This window comes from Mustela nivalis (assembly GCF_964662115.1).
Source record: "Mustela nivalis genome assembly, chromosome: X".
NCBI classification, from domain to species: Eukaryota; Metazoa; Chordata; class Mammalia; order Carnivora; family Mustelidae; genus Mustela; species Mustela nivalis.
This window is the reverse complement of record NC_139040.1, coordinates 63,150,262-63,177,813: the sequence shown is the minus strand read 5'-3', so window position 1 is coordinate 63,177,813 and position 27,552 is coordinate 63,150,262. Positions and strand designations below refer to the sequence as shown.

The 27,552-nt window shown below is 38.6% G+C and overlaps 3 protein-coding genes across 7 annotated transcripts in view; 2 read left to right on the top strand and 1 right to left on the bottom strand.

The window, feature by feature from the left end:
- MAGT1 (magnesium transporter 1) overlaps positions 1–3,830 on the bottom strand; it is a 79,088-nt gene extending 75,258 nt beyond the window's left edge. The window contains exon 1 of the mRNA XM_082716031.1: positions 3,547–3,830. Coding sequence (XP_082572157.1) covers positions 3,547–3,648 — 102 coding nt within the window. The 5' untranslated portion in view covers positions 3,649–3,830. The remainder of the gene's footprint in view (positions 1–3,546) is intronic.
- A 6,413-nt stretch (positions 3,831–10,243) lies between these two features.
- On the top strand, positions 10,244–15,207 carry COX7B (cytochrome c oxidase subunit 7B). The gene is made up of 3 exons (XM_082716035.1): positions 10,244–10,590; positions 13,612–13,736; positions 15,007–15,207. Exons 1-3 carry the CDS (start codon positions 10,551–10,553, stop codon positions 15,082–15,084), a joined length of 243 nt encoding a protein of 80 aa, XP_082572161.1. The 5' UTR covers positions 10,244–10,550; the 3' UTR covers positions 15,085–15,207.
- Positions 15,208–20,580: 5,373 nt separating this feature from the next.
- The window catches only part of ATP7A (ATPase copper transporting alpha), a 194,579-nt gene continuing 187,607 nt past the window's right edge, over positions 20,581–27,552 (top strand). For 2 of the 5 annotated variants that reach the window (XM_082716018.1, XM_082716017.1), the window contains exon 1: positions 20,581–20,652. In XM_082716018.1, the coding sequence (XP_082572144.1) occupies positions 20,647–20,652 (6 nt within the window). In that variant the 5' untranslated portion in view covers positions 20,581–20,646. Of the gene's footprint in view, positions 20,653–21,112; positions 21,388–27,552 lie in introns of those variants that run through there. The other 3 variants (XM_082716020.1, XM_082716019.1, XM_082716021.1) reach the window with 2 other exon arrangements.

Sequence of the window (27,552 nt, the reverse complement as noted above, 5' to 3'; positions counted from 1 at the left end):
AGGCATCAACCTACTATTTAAAGCCACATCTACTATGGTGGATAGACCTGGGATTTTTTTTTAAATGTTTTTAAAAAATTGACCAAATGAAGTACTCTACAAAAGAATACCTATATGTTAAAATTGTCTCTGAGTAGTATACTTCTGTAAATATTTTTAAAAATTTTTTAAAAGGGGCGCCTGGGGGATGACTGAGTGGCTCAGTCGGTTAAGCGGCTGCCTTCGGCTCAGGTCATGGTCTCAGGGTCCTGGGATCGAGTCCCACATCGGGCTCCTTGCTCTGCAGGGAGCCTGCTTCCTCCCTATGCCTCCGCCTGCCACTCTGCCTGCCTGTACTCTCTCTAGCTCTCTGACAAATAAATAAAATCTTAAAAAAAAAAAGGGGGGGCGCCTGGGTGGCTCAGTGGATTAAGCCGCTGCCTTCGGCTCAGGTCATGATCTCAGGGTCCTGGGATCGAGTCCCGCATCAGCTCTCTGCTCAGCAGGGAGCCTGCTTCCCTCTCTCTCTCTCTCTCTGCCTGCCTCTCTGTCTACTGTGATCTCTCTGTCAAATAAATAAATAAAATCTTTAAAAAAATTTTTAAAGATTTTACTTATTTGAGGGAAGAGTGAAAAAGAGAGAGAGAGAGAGAGAGAGAGAGAAAGCGGGAGCGGCATAAGAAGAGTGGAGGGGAGAAGCAGACTCTCCTACTGAGCAGGGAGCCCCACATGGTGTTTGTCCTGGATTATATCCTGAGCCAAAGGCAGACACTCAATCAATGGGGCTATTTTTTAGAGAGAGAGAGAGAAAAAATATATATATGCGCAAGCAGGGTGGGAGAAGGGAGAGAGAGGCAGAGGGAAAGAGAGGATCCTAAAGCAGACTCCCCACTGAGCAGGAAGCTAGAAGCGGAAGTGGTATTTGATCCCAGGACCTTGACATCATGACCTGAGCCTAAACCAAGAGTTGGGACGCTTAACTGGCTGAGCAAACTAGGTGCCCCACAGCAGTCTTTTTCAAACAGCCTAAAATATTCTCAGTTACAGGGGAAAGGGATAAAAACTAATCCATGTTTACCATCCTATCAATTCTTTGTTTACCGATGATAAAATCCAATTTTAGGCTGTAAAACCTAAATAAACCGCAAGTGAAAGAACAGGATTCCCAACCCTATATACACACATTTATTAATTTATTTAATTAATATCATGTTTATCAAGGCTCTTTTTGACACTGCTAGGTGCCAGAAAAAATTAATTTAAAGGTATTTGTATTTTTAAAAAAGTATATTCATGATGCTCACAGTCTAATGGGGGAAGACTGATATATGAACAATGATAATATAATGCGCTGAATTCATCTCAGTTCACCTGGGGGGACCAGGAAAACCCTGGTTGAGGAGGAAGGTAATGTTTGAGCTAAGACTTACAGAGTAGGAATCCTCAGGGGCACCAGGGTGGCCCTGTCAGTTAAGCATCTGCCTTCATCTGAGGTCATGATCTCAGGGTCCTGGGACTGAGACCCTTGTCCAGCTCCTGCTCAACGGAGAGTCTGATTCTCCCTTCTCTCTTCCTCTGCCTCTCCCCCTCCTCATTCTGGTGCAAGCATGCTCCTGTGTGCACATGCGTGCACTCTCTCTCAAATAAATAAGTAAATGAATTAACTAATTAATTAAATCTTTAAAATAAAAAGAGCACGAATCTTAGGTGAATGAGAGGGTGGGGTAAGAGAGAATGAAAATACTCCAGCAAAATACAGACACTTGCAAGAGAATACAGAAAGATCAAGGAAGGCAGGTCATTCAGTATGACTTGTATAGGGGAGCTTGGACTGAGATAAACCTGGAAGAAACAGACAAGGGTCAGGCTACAGAAGCCCTTTCATACTTTGCCAAATAGGTGAAAAGGTTTTCAGATTTTAATGTTAGCATCTCTGGCAGTACTATGAAGGATGGGTTCAAGAACAACTAGTTAGGCAGTATTGCAATAGATTTGTAAGAGCAATAAGGGTCTGAAATGTGGGCACCATGGGAAAGGAGTTGGAATCTGATTCCTTTTTAAACTATTTTATTGAGATAAAATTTATATAACATAAAATCTATCATGTTAACCATTTTAAAGCATGTAATTTATTGTTGATTCCTTTTTAAAATAATCTATCTCCTGCTCGGCCCTTCAGCTTCTACTTCAGTGAAAGATTAAATGAATAAATAAAATTAAACTGGAAAAAACAGTAGGTTTTTAAAAAACCTTCACTTTTCTTATTTATAAAAAGAGTGGTTACTGTAGAAATTCAGATAATACCAGTACATGAAATAAAAAGTAGAAGTGTTCCCCTAATGAACAATCCCAACTACCCAGAGAAAGCCACTCTTAAGACTATAGTGTATCTTTATAAAATTTAAAGTATTTAAATTTAAAGTATTGCTCCATATCTTGTTATACATGTAAAAACATCTTGGAATCCTCTGAAAAAAAGCCTGTTTGCTATACCCTTGAAAACTGTATGTTTTTGTTTCACTTTCTGCAACCTAATAAGTAATCCATTTTAATTTACTGGCTTATTTTTTCTTAACAAATAGTTCAAATATTCAGAAACAGAAAAGATAGGTTCCTTTAAATTCAGCTCATCTTGATAAGCTGAAATATCTAAATGATATTTTAAAAGTGTGTGTACAAGTGTCGTGTACTAGAAGCAGCACAAAATGTACAGGAACTAGCATAAGACTGACCTAGGGTTTTAGTTCTTGTTCTGCAACAAGTAATTGTGTAAGTTTAGGACTCGGTTTTCTTCATCCACAAAATCAGGGAGCATAAATAATACAAATAATTGTGAGTAATCCTAAAAGCTCTAACAGCATATGGCCCTTAGTCATAAATGTTTCAAAACACAATGTTAAAATTTCTTTGCTTGGATCGTTTAGTGGTAAGGAAAGAATACTCTATCTCCTCTACTTACCACAATCAGTAAATTCCACAAAGAGAGAATCTTAGTATTGTTCACTTATGCATACCAAGCTTCTACAACAGTGCTTGGCATGTTTGATATTAGTAAATGATTGAAAATGGTTTAAGAGCCTTCATCCCAGTAAATTGTTTTGAATCACTTATTTGGACAATATCATAAATCTGGCATAGTTCAGCTTTTCAGTTTAATTCTCACATTCCTGAAGCAAAAATGATACAAATATAGCTCTTATACATCTATAAGGGAGTTACACCTACTGACAGCAAACAGATTCAAGAAATGCTACCCCCGGAACTCGAGTCAAACTTTCCCTATCACCTGATGGGGCCCATACTCAAAGTAGTGTGAAAACTCTCCGCGTTGTACATGCACAGGCCTATAGAAGCCAGGTTGTCATCTACCCCCACCCCTCTCAGGCTCTACATCCATAGAAGACAAGGAATTACAGTTTTCTTCTTTCGCGAACCTCAAAACTCTTAAAGTGAAACTGGAGCCACCAAAAGACAGAACGAATGGAGAAAGGGGATGGGAAGGAGTACAAACCCTCTCAAGCCCCATTATTTGGGAAAAGCCCCTGTTGCTGCAAAGAGTGTCCTCACCTCCTTCTTTCTTTGGGCAGAGGCTGAGGGAACCCCGTAACTGAGCAGCAGCGCCACCGCCATGTTTGCGGAGACACACCACAGCCACCAACGCGCTGCCATGTTCGCTCCTCTGTCTCTCTCTCCCTCAGAGCAACGAAAGTTTTCTCGGGCTGGGTCTGAGTGCAGGGCGTGAGAACAGGCAAACCAGCCCCCTGTTCCGCCTCATTGGTCCAGCTCAGCCCTGCTGGGCGACCCTTCACAGTACGTCACGACGCTCTACGCCTAGGCGCTCGCTAAAACACGGTTCACTTCTAATTGGTCTCCGTTAGCCAATAGAAAAAGGATAATCTGGTGGTTTTTCATTGGTCTTCTAAAGATGATTAACTGCCCCCTTCATTTACGGAAAGATGAGGCGTATTAAAGCGCCTGCCCAGGCGCATGCGCAGTTGTGAGGTGTTGTGGGTTTTTTGCTGGAGGACGGGTTCCTTCCTTTAGTCTAAAATGGCTTCGGGTTGTTAAAACATAATCTGTTTCCCATTCATTTAGAGGTCCTGAAATCCGCCTTGTTTGTGTAATATTATAGAAAATTCGGGCCTAGCCCTGTAATTGTTAGCTATCTTATTCCCTCATTCTGCTTCTAAAAGTTTTTCGAATCAAGATGAAAAAAGTAAAAGCAGGAAAGCAGAAATATCACTGAAGATTTTTATTTTTATTTATTTATTTTAAGATTTTATTTATCCATTTGACAGAGATCACAAGGAGGCAGAGAGGAAGGCAGAGAGAGAGGAAGGGAAGCAGGCTCCCCGCTGAGCAGAGAGCTCCATCCCAGGATCCTGGGACCATGACCCGAGCCGAAGGCAGAGGCTTTAACCCACTGAGCCACTCAGGCGCTCCAATCGCTGAAGATTTTTAAAAAGTAAATGAGCAAGAGCTTGTTGAATATCTTGTGTCCCAGGAACTGTGCCATATGCGGTGCACAGAGCAGACATCAAGTGATTTTTTTAAGTTGTTTTTTTTTTTTTTCATGACATTTTTAAAGTTAAACTTATTAATTGATTACTTTAAGACAAGGACTTAAATTTCAGGTTACAGACAGCAAATACTGACTTGTGATTTTGTTTGGGAGATGAACACGAAGCTAAGGTTGTAAGGAAGCATTTCTTTTTAGTTTTTCTATGATAGTCCCTTTTCATTAAACTTCAATTCCCCTATGTAAAAAAATTAAAATCCTACGTTGAACTTTCCTATGAGGTTCTATTCATTTGGTCCGGTTTTGTTTATTTTAGTGGATTGTAAAACTGGGATGATTTAATTAGATTAAAATAATATATTCAAGAAGAAAATAACCAACAAAATAAAATCAGTTGTCTATAACTTGGTTTTATTTCCACAGTGTGAAACACGAAATGACTATTTTTTTAGTATATTGCTGCCGAAGCGAACACTGACTATTCTTTTAGGTCTTGCTGGGAAACACATGCACAAAAGCACAGAGAATAAGAATTTCATTATGTTGGAGAGACAAGGATATGTATATGGAACGGAAAATAACTGGTTCTGAAGTGAAATATGTGATCTGGAGATATGAAAAACGTTTTAAGACATTTACAGATACTCATAATAATAATAATACAAAATAGAAGTATATGGAGACATGCTGTTTGATTCTATTTATATGACATTCTGGAAAAGACAAACTCAAAGGGACAGAGAATAGATCAGTGGTTATCTGGGGCTGGATGTGGGGAAAGAGGTTGGTTACAAAGGAGCCACACAAGATAAGTTTTGTGTTGATGGAACTGTTATGTCCTTTATTGTTGGGGTGGTTATACTAGGCACTTGTCAAAACTCACAGATCAGTATAACAAAAAAGAATGAATTTTACTGCATGTAAATTGAATGAATAAAAATTAAAGTAAATTTTTAAAGAACAGGGAAATCTCACCTATCATGTTGGCAAAAATTCAATACATGCCATCGTCAAGGCTGTGGGGAAACATGCACCCTTCTACAATGCTTGTGGAAATGCAAACTGGCATATATATAGAGGGTAACCTGACAATATCTAGCAAAACTACATACATATTTATCCTCTGATCCAACAATCCCACTTCTAGGAATCTACTCCAGACAATAAGAATATATGTGCATATAATTATTCATTTTAGCACTATTTATGATTGAAATATTCTCAGAAATACCCAAATTTGGATATTTGGGTATCTTTGGAGGTTCAAATACAGTTTCAAATGCAGGAGACTGATATATACTATGGTACATTATTGTTTTACACAATGGCCCCTGTACCTACACAGCAAGGAGAGACCAAGGAGAGACTGAGGCAGACCACTTAGACTTTTAAAGACAGATTTTTTAAACTTTTTATTTTTTTTTTAATTTTTAAAGATTTTATTTATTTATTTATTTGAGAGAGAGAGAGTGTGTGTGAGCATGATCGGGGTAGGGGCAGAAGGAGAGAAAGAAGCCGACTCCCCACTGAATGCAGAGTCTGACCTGGGGCTCAATCCCAGGAGTCTGAGATCATGACCTGAGCCAAAGTCAGATGCTTAACTGATTAAACAACCCAGGAGCCCCTAAAATTTTTATTTTGTTTTTCTTCTTGAAGTATAGTTGACATACAATGTTACATTAGTTTCAAGCGTACAACATAGTGACTTTATAATTTTATACATTATGCACTGCTCACCACCGTGAGTGTGGTCACATCTGTCATCATACCACATTATAAAAATATTACTGACCGAATTCCCTATGCTGTCCTGCTTATCTCTATGACTTACCTACTTTACAACTGGAAAGTTGTACCTCTTAATCCTTTTTACCTATTTCACCCATCCTCCTTCCCTCTGGCAACCACCACCTTGTATTTATGGGTCTGTTTCTGTTTTTTGCTTGTTAATTTATTTTGGTTTTTTAAGATTCCACATATAAGTGAAATCATATGGTATTTGTCTTTCTGTATCTGACTTATTTTATACCCTCTAGGCCCATCCATGTTGTCACAAGTGGCAAGATTTTATTCTTTTTATGGCTAAGTAATATTCCACACTTTACCCATTTATCTATCTATGGACACTTAGGTTGTGTTTTTAATAAGCAAGGAACTCAGGAGGCTTGTTTTTGGGAGCTGTAAAGCCAGTACAAATTCCTAACTGCCCACCAGAATCTCAAAAGTTTGTATAGAGGCCTTAACTGGGTTCAGTCATGTGTGCTGTCCAGGTGGTCTCAACAATAACTTACTTTCTCAAGGCTGTGTGGTTGGAATAGCTCCCACTTGGGAAAAGCAGGCAGAGTGTACATTCCCAGAATGGGGTTTGGGTGAGGAATATATGATTGCCTGGGTCCAGCTCACAGGTCAACTGGCAGTCAAGTCCTCTTTATTACCTCATCCAATATATGTAAACACCATGGAGTATTTCACGGCTTTTAAAAAAGGAATGAGGAAGTGTTGTTTAAATGATATGGGTTTTCAAGATCTATTGTTAAGTGAAAAAAACCAAAGTACAAAAGAATATACATGTTATGCTACATTTGTGTAAAATAGAAGAGGAAATAAAATATACACATATTTGTCCATTTTTGCAAAAGGAAACACGGAAAAAGTTAAGCCAGAAACTAATGAAATTGGTTATCTATGGGAGGTGGAGGAAATGGAGTGGAACAGTTATGGGAGGGAATGATCCTTCTCTAAGTATACAAGTTTGTATAGTTTTGACTTTTGTAATAATGTAAACACTTCTAAAATAATCCAAATATAAAACCTAATCATCTGGTTTTTCAAGATGAAAAAAGTTCTAAAGATGAATAGTCGTGATGATTGTACAAAAATGTGGATGTACTTAATGCTACTAGACCGTACACATAATTATTGATGGTAAATACTATGTTACATATATTTTATCACAATTTAAACATTTTTTTTATTTATTTGACAGAGAGAGATCACAAGTAGGCAGAGAGGGAGGCAGAGAGAGAGAGAAGCAGGCTCTCTGCTGAGCAGAGAGCCTGATGTGGGGCTCGATCCCAGAACCCTGGGATCATGACCTGAGCCAAAGGCAGAGGCTTTAACCCACTGAGCCACCCAGGCACCCCTGCCACAGTTTTTAAAATAATTAGGAAACCTGTCTTGCTTAGTTGGTAGAGCATGCAACTTTTGATCTCAGGATTGTGAGTTTGAGCCCCATATTGGGTGTAGAGCTTACTTAAAAAATAAATAGATAAAAATTTAAAAAATAAAATTAAAGAATAATTTAAATCACATCAGTAAGAACGTGGTAGAACTGTAATTGAATATAAATGGAAAAAGGAAGCTTGACACTATTTCAAATGAAAAACAACCACACTTAAAAAAAAACTAATCTGAACAATTTATGAACACACCACTTTGATTATATCCCATTAGTCTAAAGGAAAAAAGGACAAGCAAATCTGAAATTCTACTAAGTAAGTTTGTTTTTCATAGTAATATGAGTATAACAATTCTGAAAATTTATTTTGTATAATATAATATGCATAAACACTGATCTTATTGAAAGCAAGGATTCTCACTATGGAAGAAAGGAGATATAAATTTGAAATGAGGGAAGTAGAATAGAACTTTCGGAGTTTGGACTATAATTGGAGGTGTTAGTATAAATTTATCTTTCATAACATATATTTCTAGCTCTATTTGCTGAAAGGACTAGACGCAATGACACTCCAATATCAATGAGCACACCTGGGACTGAATATATGTTGCTAAATGCCATCTCTAAAAGAAATTAGGGCTTCTTCCAGGAATGGCTGGTTCCAGTGTGGGTGCAGGGAAAAGTACAAGATGCACCCTGAACATCTTATGTCGGAAAATAAACATGTGCTCAAAAAAAAAATGAAGTCATATAAAAAAATACGCATGAGACAGCTTGAAGGGAATCCTACTGATCACATCTGGGACTACTGATTACTAAAATAAATCATGAAAGTAATGGATTATAATTACCGAATCCACATGTCCATATTGATAATGAACAAATAAATTGGAGAGGGGATAAAATTCCTCCCTACAGTACAACAACCACTATTAAATATAGAATAATGGGAGAATTAGAAAATCATCAAACTTTCAAACTAATAATTAATTGATTTAGGCAAAAATCAACAATGGATACAAAAACTAGTAGGTGAAATTTTTATGAAAAACAGGATATTCATATAGTATCTATGTATTTTTCACATTACTTATTTTATTACAAAGGGGAAAAAACAGTAACTTTAGGAAATTGTAAGCCACTCTTTGGACCAAAGGATTAAATTTGGCAATAATGAGACAATAATGGGACATTGCATCCTTCCTCATAAGATGCCGTAAGTGCATAAACTGAATTTAATTATGAGAAAATATCAAGCGCACACAATTTGTGGGAACTTTTATAAAATAACTGGTCTATACACTTCAAAAATATTACAGAGCACAGAGCTGTGGAGTCAGGAGGTCCATTACCAGTTCTTCCACTTACAAGGAACTGATCTTGATCTTCTACTAGTCATTTAAGGATTCTGTACCTCACTTCTTTCATAGATAAAACTGAGAGAATAAAGGTTACCTGTAGTGAGGGAAAAAATAATGCCACCAAAGACTAAGAAATTTTGTGGAACTACTCAATTCTGAAGGAGACTTAAGTTACATGACAACTAAATTCAATATGGGGTTCTGGATTGAATGCTGGTTAGAGACACGGGAACAGTTGATGAAATTGCAATCACTGTGTTGTATCAGAAATAAAATTTCTTAATTTGGTAACTGTACTATGCTTATGTAAGATAATATCTTACTCTCAGGAAATGAGCCCTCAAGTATTAACAGGTGAAAGTACATAATGTGGGAGACTGAGTGGCTCAGTTGGTTAAGCCACTGCCTTCGCCATTGGCTCAGGTCATGATCCTGCAGTCTTGGGATAGAGCCCCACGTGCGGCTCCAGGCTCCATGGGGAGTCTGCTTCTTCCTCTGACCTTCTTCTCTCTCTCTCTCTCAAATAAATAAATAAATAAAATATATATTTTTAAAAAGTACATAATGAGGGGCGCCTGGGTGGCTCAGTGGGTTAAAGCCTCTGCCTTCAGCTCAGGTCATGATCTCAGGGTCCTGGAATCGAGTCCCGCATTGGGCTCTCTGCTCGCCAGGGGGCCTGCTTCCTCCTCTCTCTGCCTTCCTCTCTGCCTACTTCTGATCTGTCTCTGTCAAAGAAATAAATAAAATCTTTTTAAAAAAACAAAAAGTACATAATGTTTGCAAGAGAGAGAGAACACGTGTGGCAAAATATTATCCAAGTGGTGAACCTTGGCAATAGGTGTTTAGGTGTTCTCCCTCCACCACCAATATTTTATAATGAAAATATCCAAACATACAGAAAAAGTGAAATAATTGTACTCTGAACACCACCATCAAGATTCTAAAATCGATTCATTGTATTTGCTTTATCACGTATTTAACCACATAATTACGATTTTATTTTACTATTCTAGCAACTTTTCTCTAAATCTCAAAATTAAAAGTTAAACAAATTAGTATACAGTAGTAGACAAAAAATTAGAGAAGCGAAGGAACTTCGGGGGACTCAAAAGAACGGGTAGTGTGGAGCGAGACACAAGTTCAGACCTCTGAAACACCAACTTGAAGCTACTGCCTTTGATGATTCCGTCTAAGATCAGTGTATCGGCTGTCTCCTGTACAACCCTAAACCTGGCTGAAAGGTTCTTCAGTAAATACCGACAAACCTCACTTACAAAGCGTGAAACTACATTTCCCAAAAGCCTTTATCTTTCCTGTCTGTAAAGAGGATTACAATTTCTATAGGCTGGAGTTTTTTTTTTTTTTTTAAGAGGTCTCGCGATATTTCATTAAATTTCATTAAAGAGCCCAGCCAAAAGCCATTTTGTTTTTCAGGGCTTTTTGCAAGGAGACTTGGTACCAAGTTGTAGCAAAGCGGAGGCTGTAGTTGCTCGGTTCTGTTTTCACCTTCAGGATGTTTCCCATGGCCAGAACCGCTCTACGTCGTCTCCGAGGTAAGCAAAAATTGTGAGCAAATAATTTCCAACCGCCTTTTACACGTTTGTCTTAGTGGTTTCTCGTGCCCTTTCCCTCCTCCTGCATCGTGACTTTCTAATTCTAAATGCGCTGTCTCCCGCCTCGCCCCGAGTAGTTGAGAAGCTGTCCTTAGCATCACCCCGTGTTTCTGTTTTGGTTCCTAGCTCACTTTCTGCAACCAGAGTCGTAGCATAGCCCTGTTTTTTGTTTTTGCATTTTACGTTCACTTATCTACGATTTCAGGGAAGGAGGTTCTTCGTGGACACTATTCATTCCTTCAGTAATTTCATAAATTTTTAGCTTTGGGAGTATATTTACCCCCAGTGAACTTCCTCTCCAATAACTGTAACTAACGGAAGGAAACTGGAAATCTAGCTCTTTCATTGCAAGGAGACAACCCTAGTGGTGGCCCTGCAGCTTTTATGTTGTTTGTTGTTTATTAAATGAGTATTAGCTTATTCGAAAACAGTTGTAATTTTTTTTCTTATCTAAGAGTTTGGCAGGTAAAAGGGAATTTTGGGACCAGCCTTATGTATTGAGAATGCACAAGATTGGAAAGAGAAAATTCATTTCCGTACTGGATTTGCAGTGAAGGTGACCTTGAGTAACTTGAGCAAGCAGTTTTACATTGAAAGTGACCTTAAGCAATTACCATTTAGCGTCCTTAAACCTGTTTTTACTTCTACAGAGACATTAGTGGTATTACTAGATTGTGTTCTATACACTCAAGTAGCTTTGACAGTCACCAAAAAAAATAGTTGCCCAACTGGGTTTTCAATATTCCAAAAGTCACATCTGTTATCTCTTTCTCTTTGGGCAAATAATTTTTTCTGAACCTCATTTTCCTGCTTTGTAAAACATAGGGTTAGTAAATATTTACTACCTCATACAATTCTTGGGGATACCAGTTGGTTGTAACCAAACCATTTCTTGTTACAGAAGAGAAGTCTAAAGAAATCCACTTTGGTGATTGAATTTTGGTGAACTGAATTTTAAGGTCATGAGATGTTGCAGAATTGTTTGGTAATTTTAATTTATTTGCCCTTTGAGCAGGTAGGGCCTTGTACCTTAGGAAAGGGAATTTTTTTTTAACCAATGTGGAATTCACACGCTCACTTTTTAACTGCTCTAGAGCAGAATATATTGTGAAATGTTTGTAAATTTGCTCATCCCAAGTGTGTCTAAAGGTGAAAAGAAAACCTATAAGGCAGTTAGGAGAAGAAATTATTAATGGTCAAATAACTATTCTGAAATAACCCACTGTATCGCATAGAAGCCATTATATTCTTAAATGCTAGTGAATGGGCAACATTGCTCTTTCTGTCTGTCTGTCTTTCTTCCTTTTGCTGTTTTTTAAAAACTATGCTTTCTATTACAGGGGCGCCTGGGTAGCTCAGTCCGTTAAGCTTCCAGTCCGAGGTTTCAGCTAGTCTGTGGTCTCAAGGGTCCTGGGATCCTCTGAAGTTAGGGTCCTGGGATCCTCTGAAGTTAGGCTCCTTTGGACTCAGCCTGGAGTCTGTTTCTCTCCCTCTGCACCTCCTCCCCAGCGCTCTTTCTCTCAAATAAATAAATCTTAAAAAGAAAAAGATACATGTTTTCTATTATGTAAGTACCATTTGAGCCTCAAAACAGTTAGGATCGGGTCGCCTAGGTGGCTCAGTGAGTTAAGTGTTTGCCTTCCGCGGAGGTCATGATCTCAGCGCCCTTGGATGGAGCCTCCAGTCCTGTTCCTTGCTCCGTGGGGAGTCTGCTACTCTCTTTGTCTCCCCCGCCACCCCTGGCCACCGCGCCTTCTCTCTCTCTCAAATAAAGTCTTAAAAAATATGATAACAATCTGTTACTTAGAAGGAAAAAAGAATCTTGAAATACACATTTTGCTCTTTGCCAAGCTTTCCTGAGAGCCCAAGAGGCAGTTTGAAAACTTACTCTATTAAAATAATAGTAAAGCAAAGTTTTAATGTCATTCTGCTCAAAAACTTTTGCCTCAACCGAAAAAGTGGCCCTTCATTATCCTTTCTGGTTTTATCCCTATTACTTGTCTATATACCTCGTCCTTCAACCAAACATAATTGGTTTTCTAGTATACTGGGCTTTTTTCTCCACCTTTTTTTTTTTTTCAGATTTCCCCTTCCTACATCTACATAACCAAATCCTACTTGGTGTTCAGAGTACTTAGCTAATATTCTACTTTTTTGTATTACGGTGATTTGTGTATAGATGTCTCATACCCTCCTCTAGATTGGAGGTTACTTGAAGACAGGGTCTGTGTCTTACACATTTTCATGTACCCTATTTCTTTTAGCATAGTGTTGTATTCATCAGTAATTATTTTTTGAAGATTTTATTTATTTGGGAGAGCATGAGAGAGAGAAAGAAAGAGAGAGAGAGATATCTCTAGAGGGGGAGGGGCAAGGGAGCAGCAGAATCCCTGCTGAGCAGGGAGCCTGACTTGGGACTGGATCCCGGGATCATAGAACCCTAATCTGAGTTGAAGGCAGACACAACCGCCTGAGCCACCCAGGCACCCTCATTAGTAATTTTTTTTTTTAAAATCAGCATTACTCTAGTTTTTGGAGGGTTTTTTTTTTTTTTGCAGTTTTATGGTGATAAACATTTACTATGCTTTAATTTGAAATTCTTTTGAGTTTACCCTTTTATGTTGTAAGTTGCTGAGCACTGCAGAGTAAACTAGTGAAAATTTAAGTCCTAAATATTCAAATTAATGAGTAAGAGCCAAGTTACAGAGGTTTATAGTGAATGTTACTGACATCACCTTTACTGTTTTATCCACCAAGATTTTATTACAAAAATTTTCAGACATAGAGAAAATTAAAGTATACTACTATGCTTTTAGCTACAGTATGTTTTAACATTGTGTTGAACCTCAAAGGACTAGAAATTTAACATCCTGTTGCTTCCCTGATTAGCAATATCAATTACATATTCTTTTCCTTATAATTGATAGATATGCTTCTGTATTTCCTTTTTTTTTTTTTAAGTTCAAAGCATCCCACAAACAGTGGCAAGGCAGAGCCACCAGAAAAGGACACCTGATTTCCATGACAAATATGGTAATGCCATATTAGCTAGTGGAACCACTTTCTGTATTGCTGTGTGGGCATATGTAAGTACTGTTGATTGATAATTTTCTATATTAGATATTTTTCATTCCTGTTTATTTTATGTATTCAAAATGCTTTCACAGAGTAGTATACATTTCTAGTTGGGAGGGACTTCAGAGATTTTCTGATGTGATTACCTATCCAGTGCAGGAATTTCTTCCATAGCATTAAGCATTCATATTCTACCCATCATTTTCTTTTTTTCTTTTTTTTAAAGTAATCTGTACACCCAGCATGGAGTTTGAACTCACAACCTGAAATCAGGAGTTATAAGCTTCGCCGTTTGAGCCAGCCAGATGCACTAACCATCATTTTCTTTCAACAAGAAATTCTGATTCCATTTCCATGTATCATCCATTAGCTACTAGAAACCAAAGATACTAGAAAATTAGATACTACTTTCCTGGATCTTCTCTTTCAAATTAAACATCCTTAGTTCTGTTAATCACTTTTTGTTACATATTTTCCAGGGTTTTCACCATCTTGGATCACCTTCTTTCACTTAATTGGTGTCTTTTCTAAAATTCTGCCCGCAGAACTGAGTAAATTTCTGATGGATGAGGTGTACAATGACTTGCTTTCATTTTTTTAGTTTTTTACATCTTAACATTTAAGTTTTCTTACCAGTTGATGTACTTACTGGTTAAAAGTAGGATAAATATATAAGTTGCTCTTAGAGATATCTATTAATCTTGCCTTAATACACAAAAATATTTATTCATGGGGCTTTTCATTCTTGTTTTAACCTTCCTTAAATACACAGGTAAAATACGTGTAGTATTTAGAAGAGTGATTAGATTTTGAACAAATGTGTGGTCAGGGGCACTTTGGAGGTTGTGTTCCTTGATGAAAAGATACTATAAAATTGTTCTTTTACAGTATTTAGATAGTTGTGGTGGAGTGAAGCAGTGTTTGAGGAGGTAGTCGAGAAATGTGAAGTAAAAATTGGAATTAATGAAATTAAAAATTCAATTGTTCAGTCATACTGGCTGCATTTCAGTTGCTCAGTAGCAATATTTGGCTCTTGTGTTAGACAATGAAGATCTAGACATTTCTTGCATCTCAGGAAGTTCTATTAAACAGTACTGGTCTAGAGAATTAGGACAGGAATTAGCTTTGGCCTACATGGAGGAGGCACTATATCCCAGCTGAATTTCTGTGTGTTTTTAACCTATAGAGTAGAATATTTTTGTCACTTTTACGAAATAGTCTCCAAGGGAGAGTAGACTCTAGTTTAAACATTTATAACTAATAGCATTTTAATTCTTACAGACAGCAACACAAATTGGAATAGAATGGAACCTGTCCCCTGTTGGCAGAGTCACCCCAAAGGAATGGAGAGATCAGTAATCATCCCAGTTGGTGTAATACTGAATTGTTTCAAAACCAACTCATAACTGATGCCAAATAAAAACACTCTGCACCCCATTAAAATATGGCATGATTGAAGAAATAAAGTACATTTGAAACCACTGTTGTCAGTTTGTTTATTTCTTTTGTAATGAAACTAAGCCTGATCACTTTTCATTTATTTAACCTTAAGTGTTACTATTTAAGTCAGATTCTTTACAATTTCTTAAATTTTTCTTTCTGAGATAATATGAAAGTAAAATCTAGCTGTCACTTGGAAGTCAACTTTATAGTAGGCTGAAATTACAGTTCTTGAATAACTGATCACAGAATTAATTTAGGTCATCTTTGAGTGTCTAGATACTGATTATGCCTACTACTTTCATCTCTAATCTATGTTTATATTTGTAGTTGTTACTAGGGCCTTTTTACTCCTGCCAAGAGAACTTGGGGTGTCACCGGACCCAAGGAAGACTGGTCCTGTCAAATGAACTCTTAGAATGTCTGAAGATTAGCTAGCCCTTTGGCTCCATTGGCACATTTATCTTCGAGCTTTGGGTCTTCCATTATATTTATTTAGGATGTTTATGATGCTATTAAAGAAAGGATCTTTCAAATACAGTTTATTGGTGTTAACCTCTGCTGTTGACTGTTAATTACACCAACTTTTTTTTTTTAATTTTTTTTAAGATCTTATTTATTTATTTGACAGAGAGAGATCACAAGTAGGCAGAGAGGCAGGCAGAGAGAGAGAGGAGGAAGCAGGCTCCCCTTGAGCAGAGAGCCCGATGCGGGACTCGATCCCAGGACCCTGAGATCATGACCTGAGCCGAAGGCAGCGGCTTAACCCACTGAGCCACCCAGGCGCCCTACACCAACTTTTTGATACATGTATTATCCTGAATTCAGTATGACTTTGGATTTTGTATGTAAGATGCTAAGTGAAGAAAACATCTACACCATGTACTTCAGTACTTCTTTGGCTGAAGGTGTAAAAAGCCTCATGTTTGTTGATAGCTCAAATACGCAGAAAATGAAATTTCAGTGGAGTAATCTCCCATCCAAGTACTAACCAGGCCCGACCCTGCTTAGCTTCCGAGATCAGACGAGATCGGGCGCGTTCAGGGTGGTATGGCCGTAGACTCAGTGGAGTAATCTATGTTAGCTGAATTAGAGATTCCTGAGTTCACTTACATATATAACAAGTTATGAGGTAAATGGCTTTTAGGACTCTCCAAATTAACCTGGTATAGAAAGGATTTATGCATAACCAAACATTTGAAAGATTTGTACTTATTACATGAAATACTAGAAGAATGCTTTCATGGCAATATTTTTCTCATTAAATGCATCAAAGCCAGTAAGTAATTTCACTGAGTAGGAAAAGTTGAATGTCCTTGCAAAATAAGTGCATTGCAAAATTAGTAACTACACGACAGTGCTGATATTTGATAAAATTTGAACACTTTATTTTTTTTAAAGATTTTATTTATTTGATAGACAGAGATTACATGTAGGCAGAGAGGCAGGCAGGGAGAGAGGAGGAAGCAGGCTCCCCGCTGAGCAGAGAGCCAGATGTGGGGCTCAATCCCAGGACCCTGAGACCATGACCTGAGCTGAAGGCAGAGGCTTTAACCCACTGAGCCACCCAGGCGCCCCTGAGCACTTTATATCATATTTAGGAAGTATGTTAAAATAGGACTGAAGTGTTCAAATGCATGTAACCCTGAGATGTGATTAAGCAAAAATAAACACTTGTCTTTAAGGAAGTTTCAATGGTCATTAGATTATTTACCTTTTTATTCCTGAACTGGCATTACTGACAACTACAAGTGATTTTCAATATGATTTGTACCACTTCTGTCAGGTAAGTGATAATTTTCAGCTATTACAGGCAAAAAAGTATGTATGACCTTTAAAATAGTCTATTTAGGGGCGCCTGGGTGGCTCAGTGGGTTAAGCCGCTACCTTCGGCTCGGGTCATGATCTCAGGGTCCTGGCATCGAGTCCCACATTGGGCTCTCTGCTCAGCATGGGGCCTGCTTCCCTTCTTCTCTATCTGCCTGCCTCTGTCTACTTGTGTTCTCTGTCAAATAAATAAAACCTTTAAAAAAATAGTCTATTTGTCCATTTGCCAATATATATGTTGCTTTGCGTGATAAAACTTGGTGGTGGTAGTTGGTTTTTTGCAGGCTTTTAAAGCTTAATTTGTAGTTAATCTTGTCCTGATCAGTAATTCTAAAACTACCTCAGGCATGGCTAGAAATGAAGCAGTACTATAAGTCTAAATTAGTGTCATCACAACGTTCTGACCTTGCAGCTTTCCTAATGTACAGAATCAAAACTTTATCCTTTCACAAATACACTCAATTTATCCCCAAACACATTGCTGAGAGTTTTAATATTTAGGGTGGGAAGGTTGTCAAATTAGTCTTCCTATCAAAAATCTGTACATTTGAAGAATTTAGGTAAGTGACTTTAGAAGCATTGCCAATCCTTTAAATGTTACTTGTTGGAGGGCTATCACATATATTTTTTTAAAAATAAGGGTGAAGATCATAAATACTATTCTTTTTTTTTTTTAAAGATTTTATTTATTTATTTGAAAGACGGAGATCACAAGTAGGCAGAGAGGCAGGCAGAGAGAGAGAGAGGGAAGCAGGCTTCCTGCGGAGCAGGGAGCCCGATGCGGGGCTCGATCCCAGGACCCTGAGATCATGACCCGAGCCAAAGGCAGCAGCCCAAACCACTGAGCCACCCAGGCGCCCCATAAATACTATTCTTTTTTTTTTTTTAAAGATTTTATTTATTTATTTGACAGAGAAACCACAAGTAGACGGAGAGGCAGGCAGAGAGAGAGAGAGGGAAGCAGGCTCCCTGCTGAGCAGAGAGCCCCATGCGGGACTCGATCCCAGGACCCTGAGATCATGACCTGAGCCAAAGGCAGCGGCTTAACCCACTGAGCCACCCAGGCGCCCCCCATAAATACTATTCTTAACTAAGTTAAATTACTATGTGTTTTCTGTTTTTTTTAAGATTTTATTTATTTGACAGAGATCACAAATAGGCAGAGAGACATTCAGAGAGAGGAGGAAGCAGGCTGAGCCGAGAGCCTGATGTGGGGCTCGATCCCAGCACCCTGGGATCATGACCTGAGCCAAAGGCAGAGGCTTTAACCCACTGAGCCACCCAGGCGCCCCTGTTTTCTGTTCTTTTAAATTCATTAAACTAGGCTCTTTGGTGGGTCAGTTGGTTGGGTGGCTGACTCAGGGTTGTGAGATCAAGACGCAGATTGGGCTCTGCTCGGTTTGAAGTCTGCTTGAGGGTTCTTTCTCATTCCCCTCCTCAGGCTCACTTGGGTGTTCACTCTCTCAAATCTTAAATTCATTAAACTTATTTAGCACTAGGTACTATAATAATTACAGAGGTACAGATAATGTGCCTTCGCCCTTGTGACTGATAACTCCATTGGAGATTTTTAAAAAATATTTTTAATTTATTTTTTATTTTTTTATAAACATATAATGTATTTTTATCCCCAGGGATACAGGTCTGTGAATCGCCAGGTTTACACACTTAACAGCACTCACCATAGCACATAACCTCCCCAATGTCCATAACCCCACTCCCCCCAGCAACCCTCTGTTTGTTTTGTGAGATTAAGAGTCACTTACGGTTTGTCTCCCTCCCAATCCCATCTTGTTTCATTTATTCTTTTCCTACCCCCTTAACCCCCCATGTACCATCTCCACTTCCTCATATCAGGGAGAGCACATGATAGTTGTCTTTCTCCGATTGACTTATTTCACTAAGCATGATACCCTCTAGTTCCATCCACGTCGTCGCAAATGGCAAGATTTCATTTCTTTTGATAGTATTTCTCATAGTATTCCATTGTATATATATACCACATCTTCTTTATCCATTCATCTGTTGATGGACATCTGGGTTCTTTCCATAGTTTGGCTATTGTAGACATTGCTGCTATAAACATTCAGGTGCACGTGCCCCTTCGGATCACTACGTTTGTATCTTTAGGGTAAAAACCCAGTAGTGCAATGGCTGGATCATAAGGTAGTTCTATTTTCAACTTTTTGAGGAACCGCCTTGCTGTTTTCCAGAGTGGTTGCACCAGCTCGCATTCCCACCAATGGTGTAGGAGGGTTTCCCTTTCTCTGCATCCTCGCCAGCATCTGTCATTTCCTGACTTGTAAATTTTAGCCATTCTGGCTGGTGTGACGTGATATTGTGGTTTTGATTTGTATTTCCCTGATGCCGAGTGATGTGGAGCACTTTTTCATGTGTCTGTTGGCCATCTGAATGTCTTTGCAGAAATGTCTGTTCATGTCTTCTGCCCATTTCTTGGTTGGATTATTTGTTCTTTGGGTGTTGAGTTTGCTAAGTTCTTTATAGATTTTGTACACTAGCCCTTTATCTGATATGTCGTTTGCAAATATCTTCTCCCATTCTGTCAGTTGTCTTTTGGTTTTGTTGACTGTTTCCTTTGCTGTGCAAAAGGTTTTGATCTTGATGAAATCCCAATAGTTTATTTTTGCCTGAATGCAAACATTTAACTGACAGAGCTATCCAGGTGTCCCATGTGATGTAATTTTTAAGATTTTAAATTTTGGGTTGAAATTGTGACTTAAGGTTGTGCACGTTTATTGGCAATTACAACTTAATGGCTGGGAAATTTAGTAGTCCTGAAGATATGTATGTGGATGGGTACAGAGGGGAAAGGAATAATTCTTTGTGAAATACTTAATTGTAGGCCTAAAATTTAGATCTCTGGGCAATTTTAAATATTGCCTGTCAAGGCTTAGTAGGAATTTGACAATAGGTGGGGTATAATTGGTTTACTTAACACTTAAATATGGTTAGTGTGTGCCACTTTCCTAAGCCTTTTACAAATAGTATTTTAATATTTATCCTTTATATATCATTTTGAGTTTGGCAACATTATTAGACTTGGGGGTGCCTGGGGCATCTGCCTTAGGCTCAGTTCAGGACCACAGGGTCCTGGGATCCTGTCCTGCTCCTCGAGATGTCCGCATCTGCTTCTCCTCCCTATGTCTCTTTCAGAGCATGCCGGTGCTTGCTCTCTCTGTCTTTCTCTCTCACAAACAAAGTCTATGTAAAAAAGACTTGATACTTATGGCAACTGTGTTCAAACAGTTCCAGCTGAAAATATAATTAATTTCCCCATACATCTCATGACAGATATTCAATTTAAGGCAATACGAAAAGACCGCATCTCACTTTGAATTTAGTGAGATGGAGCCTGTTCCTCTTACTATTAATATTAATTGTTTTAAAAATCTTAGGATTTTGCTATTTTTTAAAATGTGAAAATGGGAAGACAGGATTAAAAATACATTTTTCTCAAATGCTTTCTGTATCATTTATTGCATCATAGACATTTTATGCATCTCATTTCTTTCTAAACTCATGGCGGTAGATACTCTAATAATTCTTTGCATCCTTGGAATCCTCTAGGTTTTCAAGATGATGGACAAGCGAATGGATAAATGGACAAGTGGTTCAAAGCTTTAGATTGGCGATATGAAGGTAATGTGAGGTGAGATACCTGTCCCAACCCCAATATATACATAAAGATTATGAATAAGAAGTCCAATTTTTTTGAGATAATTTTTGAATGGAGAGACGAGTGCAAGTTCATAGTTCTGGCATTTGCATTTGGAGTTAGGCTATAGAGTAACATCACCCCGTTAATTTCATGCTGAGAAAGGCTGAACTTTGCAGAAGATGATTTACAAAGACGTCTATGGTACTTAATGGCTCGAGGTTGGGAAACTACAGATGACACAGGTTTTGGTGGGATTTTGTTTTGTTTTGTTTTGTTTTTGGTGGTGGGAGGAAGGAGGCGTCTCTGCCGCGCCAAAGATCTCCACGCGAGGGTGCGTGTCAACTCAGGGGCAGCAGGGGGCGGGAGAAGCTCAACTCCGGGGCTCTTGTCCCTCTTCACGTGACGCGTCCCTTTCTTGCATCTCAGGCCCTGCTTCCGGCCTGGGCGTCACCCGGAAGTAGGGGGAGTGAGGAAAGGACGGGTAAAGGCCGCAGGCTCGGGCGGCGGTGGGTGGAGGAAGAGAAGCCGTGGGAGTGCCGCCGCCACAGCCGCTGCCGACGCCACCGCGGCCGCTGTCCCCGACGCCGCCGCCCCCCTTCCCACGGCACCACTACTGTTTCTTCTCCTTGTGTGTGAGATTGGTACCTGCGCGTGGATCTGCCTTTGCCACGGGGCTGCGTAGCTCGCGAGGTTTCAGCATAGGAAAGGAAAACCAGGTACGTCCTATATGGGCTCCCTGTCGTCCCCTTCTACTGGAGAGGTGTTCTGTACCGTCAGTCTCTACTACCGAGTGTAGCGGGGTTATTTTAAACAAGACAGTCTCCAAACTCTCACTTCTTCACAACTCTGGTATTTACCACACTTAGTTTTACCTTCCCAGCAGGGGATAATGGAGGGGAGATTGAGTCCTGACCCGTGTCACTTTTCTTGTACTCTTCTGGGAAAGTGCCCTGATCATCCAGTGGCCTATGTTACCCAATTAGTTGAAGGTACAAGAAGGTCCGTACCGGTATTGGAAGTCATATGGACTGAAGACCATTAATGAAATGATGTAAAGAAATATATTTTGCTTTTTGCTTTCTCTTGGAGCATAAGCTAAACTGAGAGAACACTCTCGTTTCCATTTCATTTTGTTCATTCTGCCTCCTTCCCTGTAAAGTTATTCTCCATCCCTGTAGCACCTTTATCTTTGACACTTTGTTGTAGACGTTGGGTTTATCCTAAGCACCAACAGCTCTTTTGTTTCACAAGTTCCTATTTTTAGCATCTGATTTTTGTTTTAGAGTGTGTTCATCTACAGTAATAGGGTTTTGTATTGAGTCTTAATGTGTGCAGGACATTGAATTTGGTGATATTGAGATGTGGGGTGGTAGGGGGTATGCACAAGAAACAGCACAGAGTCTCTGATCTCAAATGAGTTTGCAGTCAAGTTAATTGAGACAGTTATGAAGACAGTGGGTTCTAGCAGCCCCACTAATTGAATAGACTGCTTATTTCATCCTTTTTATTTATTAACTTTTCAAAAGATTTATTTATTTGAGAGAGAGAGAGAGATTGATTGAGCAAACATGCAAGCAGGGAGAGGAGTAGAGGGAGAGGGACAAGCAGATTCTGTGCTGAATTCAGGGCCCAGCCTGAGGTGGGGCTGCATTTGTGACCCTGAGATCCTGACCTGAGCCAAAAATCAAGAGTCCATTGCTTAACCAAGTGATTCACCCAGGTGCCTCTCTCATCCTTTTTAAAGGATATTTTGAACAGAGATTTTATTTTTAAAACTTTCTTGTGTCTATGTTCATGATATGAGAGAGTGCTTTTTCGCTCTACCAGCTGAGCTATCGAAGGGACGGGCTGAGAGAGTGCTTTTTGACTGGAGGGTCTCACAGTGCAGTAGGAAAGACAGATACACCCTCCCAGTCTCACTAACATTGTTTGTTAGAGAAAGTGTTATGAGAGTTCAGGGAAGGTAGCATTTGAGGTGGGCCTTGAAAATGGATAGGATTTAACTTTGTAGGAATGGACGTAGGGGAGGGCAGCCCAAGTAGAAGAAAAAATATGAGCAAAGGCTTGGGGGCCTGGAAAGATGCTGGACATGCAACAACATACTGTACATAAACACCCCTATTTCTAACACAGCCACAGCCTCTATGATAGTACTATTAAAGGGAAAAAAATACAGAATCTAAAACTGGTAAGCTTAGAACCATATACAGCTACCCTCCAGCCAATAAAAAAAGCTTATATATAGAAAAAATACATGAAATGACAAAACAGTGTTAATGTATGAGATTTAATTCTGATGTAAACTCAAATTTAAAAAAAATAAAGCTTTCTATATATTTTTTATTTAGGCTTTTATTTTAATTCCAGTTAGTTAACATAAAGTAGTATATTAGTTTCAGGTGTATAATACAGTGATCCAGCACTTCCATACATCATCAAGACAAGTGCACTCCTTAATCCCCATTCTCTGTTTACCCCATTCCCTCACCTCCTCCCTTCTGGTAACCATCAGTTCTCTATAATTAAGATTTATCTCTTCCTTTTTTCCTTTTAAGGTTTGTCTTCACCTTAGACAAACCCAAGATTTGTCTCTTGATTTGTCTCTCCCTTTTTCCTTTTAAATCTTGCTATATTTTAATTCTTATTGACTGTTATGACTTAAATGTAATTTGGAATCAATTTTTAAATTGCTGGGAATGAATAACATTATCTGACGCCAGAAGCTGTTCCAGCATTTTCTCAAGGAATTTATGCATTTCCTTTTCTCCTCCGAATTGATTTCTCTACTAGTCTTCTTAACCTGATAGAAACTATTCTTTTCCATTCTTAGTCTTTTTTTTTTTTTAAAGAATTTATTTATTTATTTGACAGAGACAGATCACAAGTAGGCAGAGAGGCAGGCAGAGAGAGAGGAGGAAGCAGGCTCCCTGCTGAGCAGAGAGCCCGATGCGGGACTCGATCCCAGGACCCTGGGATCATGACCTGAGTCGAAGGCAGTGGCTTAACCCACTAAGCCACTCAGGCGCCCTTCCATTCTTAGTCTTGAAAAGATCTTGATTCTTGGCCTCTAGGTAGGGCTAGATTAAACACAAATCCCTCCAAAGCGTAGGTTAACATCTCTGATCTCTAATGCAGAAGGTTGTTTTTCCTTGAAAAATGCATGAAGTAGTAGAATTTATTTGAAAATGAGAGAGCATGATGAGCAAAAATAACCAACTAACACATTACAATCTTTACTTCTGTGAGCGCTTTAAGGCAACACATTCCTTTTGTAAATGCCTCATTATAGTTTCTTTTATCTATATATTTAAAAATACTTGAAAAACTTTAATCAAGACTTTTTACACATCCTAATGAGTGAAAATAATGTTCATTTGACAGTTGGGAAATTAAATTGTGAGGATAGATTTGTTTGAGGTGATACAGGTACTGGAACAGGTGGGAATAATATATGGGAGTTTCGTCTTAAAATTCCCTCTACTCATCTTTGTTAAAGGTTTAACAGAGTTTTGCTTTTAAATTGTGATCTTCTTAGGACATAAATCAAAATATGGATGGGGGAGTGGGCAGGAAAGACAGGCCACAGGCCTATTTTGGTTCAATTTACTATCTCAGCAATCATGATTTTTACTTATAAATCTCAGTCTTCAGATTGATTGAATGTGGTATAACTTGCTTACTTACTTGGTAAAGTAGTATGGCAAGAAAATTATCACAATACTTTTAGAATGTGTTTCTTTAAAGTGAAAGGGCAGGATCTCTCTGGTTTCATAAATATGTTGCTAGTTTCTCCAGCACTGTTAGAAAATTGAAGTGATTTTCATATCTCTGTGGGATTAAATGTGTGGGGTATTGGTAAATTACACTAGTTTTCACAGATATTTCTTTCCTTGAAGGGAATGAGGATAAAATGTCCCCATTTTGAGCCATTTTAATTTTGTTTCATGCTTTCTGTCCACATTTAGGATTATACAGCTATGTTTTTTAAAACCTATTTTTACTACATAATTCTCTAGTGCAGAAGTTCAATTTTCCAGACCTATACTCAGGAGTACATTTACATAATTTACTAATTGAAATTAATGGGTTATTTCACATCTTAGGGAAATTGTTTTAACTTGGCTATTTAACCTTAGTTGATTTTGTTTTGGTTTAAAAAAGTGTTTTGTTTTGGGACGCCTGGGTGGCTCAGTTGGTTAAGCAGCTGCCTTCAGCTCAGGTCATGATCCCAGCGTCCTGGGATCGAGTCCCACATCGGGCTCCTTGCTCAGCGGGGAGCCTGCTTCTCCCTCTGCCTCTGCCTGCCATTCTGTCTGCCTGTGCTTGCTCTCTCCCCTTCTCTCTCTCTGATAAATAAATAAAATCTTTAAAAAAAAAGTGTTTTGTTTTATGCTGTTGTAATTGTTGCTGATCCTGCTTGTGCATTTGATGTGCCAGCCAAAGACTGGGAGAGAATAATACTGGAATTACTTCCCTGCTCTACTCTGACCTGTGAGTTTGCAGGGCATTGTATAAACTTGGAATTATGAAGAAGATGGTTTTTACTCTCTTGAGTGTTCACCTGAAGTGTGCTACCTGCCATTCAGGAGAAAGCATTAAGAAGGCTTCTGTTGAGACCTGAGAAACTGTCATCAGACATATAAGAACAGGAGAAAGAACTCCACAGTGAAGAGCCCTTTAAAGAAAATTCTCAGGACTGTTTAGGAAAAATTTGTAGCTGACTCTTGGGGTCATGAGGATACTTAAGAGTTGATCCTTGAGCTAACAAGGTTATGAAGCTTGAGCTTGAGCTTGGTTATGAAGGAGTTCCAAGTGTTAATCCTTGTACTTTGTTGATCCTTGTACTTAACAATGGTAAGCAAAAAAGGGGTTATCTATTTTTTTGGTGAAAATAAGATTATTTGCTCTAAGAATTCTTTTTAAAAAAGATTTTATTTATGTATTTGGCAGTGAGAGAGGGAACAAAAGCAGGGGGCGGGGGAGAGGGAGAAGCAGGCTCTCCGTCAAGCAGGGAGCCCGATGTGGGGCTCAGTCCCAGGACTCTAGGATCATGACCGGAGCTGAAGGCAGATGTTTAACGACTGAGCCACAGAGGTGCCCCTGCTCTGAGAATTCTAATTGAATTATTAAATCAATTAATAATGCTCTTAAGACATACCTGGATGGCTTACTCAGTTAAGTGTTTGACTCCTGATCTCAGCGCAGGTCTTGATCTCAGGGTCATTAAGTTTAAGCCTTGTGTTGGGCTCCATGGAGCCTACTTAAAAAAAAAAAAAGATTGACAACCTAACAGAAAAATGGAAAAATAGAAAATATAATAATGCTATTAATATAAAGGATATTGTATTGATTATTAATATATTAGTAAAACGCTACTATTAATATTAAAGTATTTGTATACAACCAGTTTCCTCTTGGCCAGTAAATTCTTTCTCTTCTTTTACTATGACATCTCACTGTTAGCTCTGAATATCAGTTTTTAGTTCAGACTTACAGCCACAATAGGTTGATATTAATTTCTCTTTTTTTTTTTAAAGATTTTATTTATCTATTTGACAGAGAGAAATCACAAGTAGATGGAGAGGCAGGCAGAGAGAGAGAGAGGGAAGCAGGCTCTCTGCTGAGCAGAGAGCCCGATGTGGGCCTCGATCCCAGGACCCTGAGATCGTGACCTGAGCCGAAGGCAGTGGCCTAACCCACTGAGCCACCCAGGCGCCCTAATTTCTCTTTTTAAAAGATATTATTTACTTATTAGAGAGATTGAGGGAGCGAGTGGGAGGATGGTCAGAGGGAGAAGTGGACTCCCTTTGGAGCAGGGAGTCTGACTCTGGACTCGATTCCAGGACCCTGGGATCATGACCTGAACAGAAGGCAGATGCTTAACTGACTGAGCCACCCAGACACCCTTGGTATTATTTTCTAATCATACCTGTAAGTGGGTTTTTATGTATTAGCAATCAGATTGGTGTCCTGCGTCTTCAAGTATTGTCCATCTAAAGCAAAGTGTTTTATCTGGCTTCTCTTCTTCTAGCTAGGTGATAATAGGATGAGTTTTAGTAGCCTTAAATTCACTGTATGATGATGGAAAAAAGAATAATATATTTAGTGCAGTGTATTATTTGACCTTGAATTTAGGGTATGATTAGGATTGCATAAGAGTGTGTCTACTATGTTTATTACAAAAAAAAAAAAATAACCCACAAGTGCCTGTTTCTTAACTTTAGGGGAACTGTTAAGTCATGGGATCTTGAATCATTTTCTTTCTTTCTTTTTTTTTTGTGTGTGTGTGCATGTAAATGAAGGAGACCAATCCTTCCTCTGGTATGAGAAAAAAAATCTAGGACTTTGTAGTTTGCACTTTGGTAGGAGTTGAAATATTCTTTCATAGACCAAATTTTATTTCTAGACCTAGCAAGTGGCTAAGCTGAGATTTAAAGCCAGTCAGTCTGGTTTTAGAACCTTGTTCTCACCTTACCTTAAAGGAACTGTATTTTTTTAAGTACATAGACATTTGAGCAAAATTAGCTCTATTGGAATTAAGTTCCTTATTTGTCCTAAAGGGAAAAATATTTATCTTCTTTGAAAGTATGAGCAAATAGTCTACTGCCATACCACCCTGAACGCGCCCGATCTCGTCTGAAAGTATGAGCAAATAGATTTGATGATAAAATAAATTACAGTATTGGCAATTCAAAATTTCTTTGGTACATTCAAACTAAATTCATAAGTAAGGACTCATAGTTTTGTTTTAAGGTAATTACATTATTTAAAGATATGCTAAAGGACCTAATGTTTAAAATGGTGTTGGTCTTATTTTGTTTGTATTTTCTAGGTCTCCCAGGAAGAGAAAAGAAATGGACTGTGTGTGTGTTTCTTTTTTT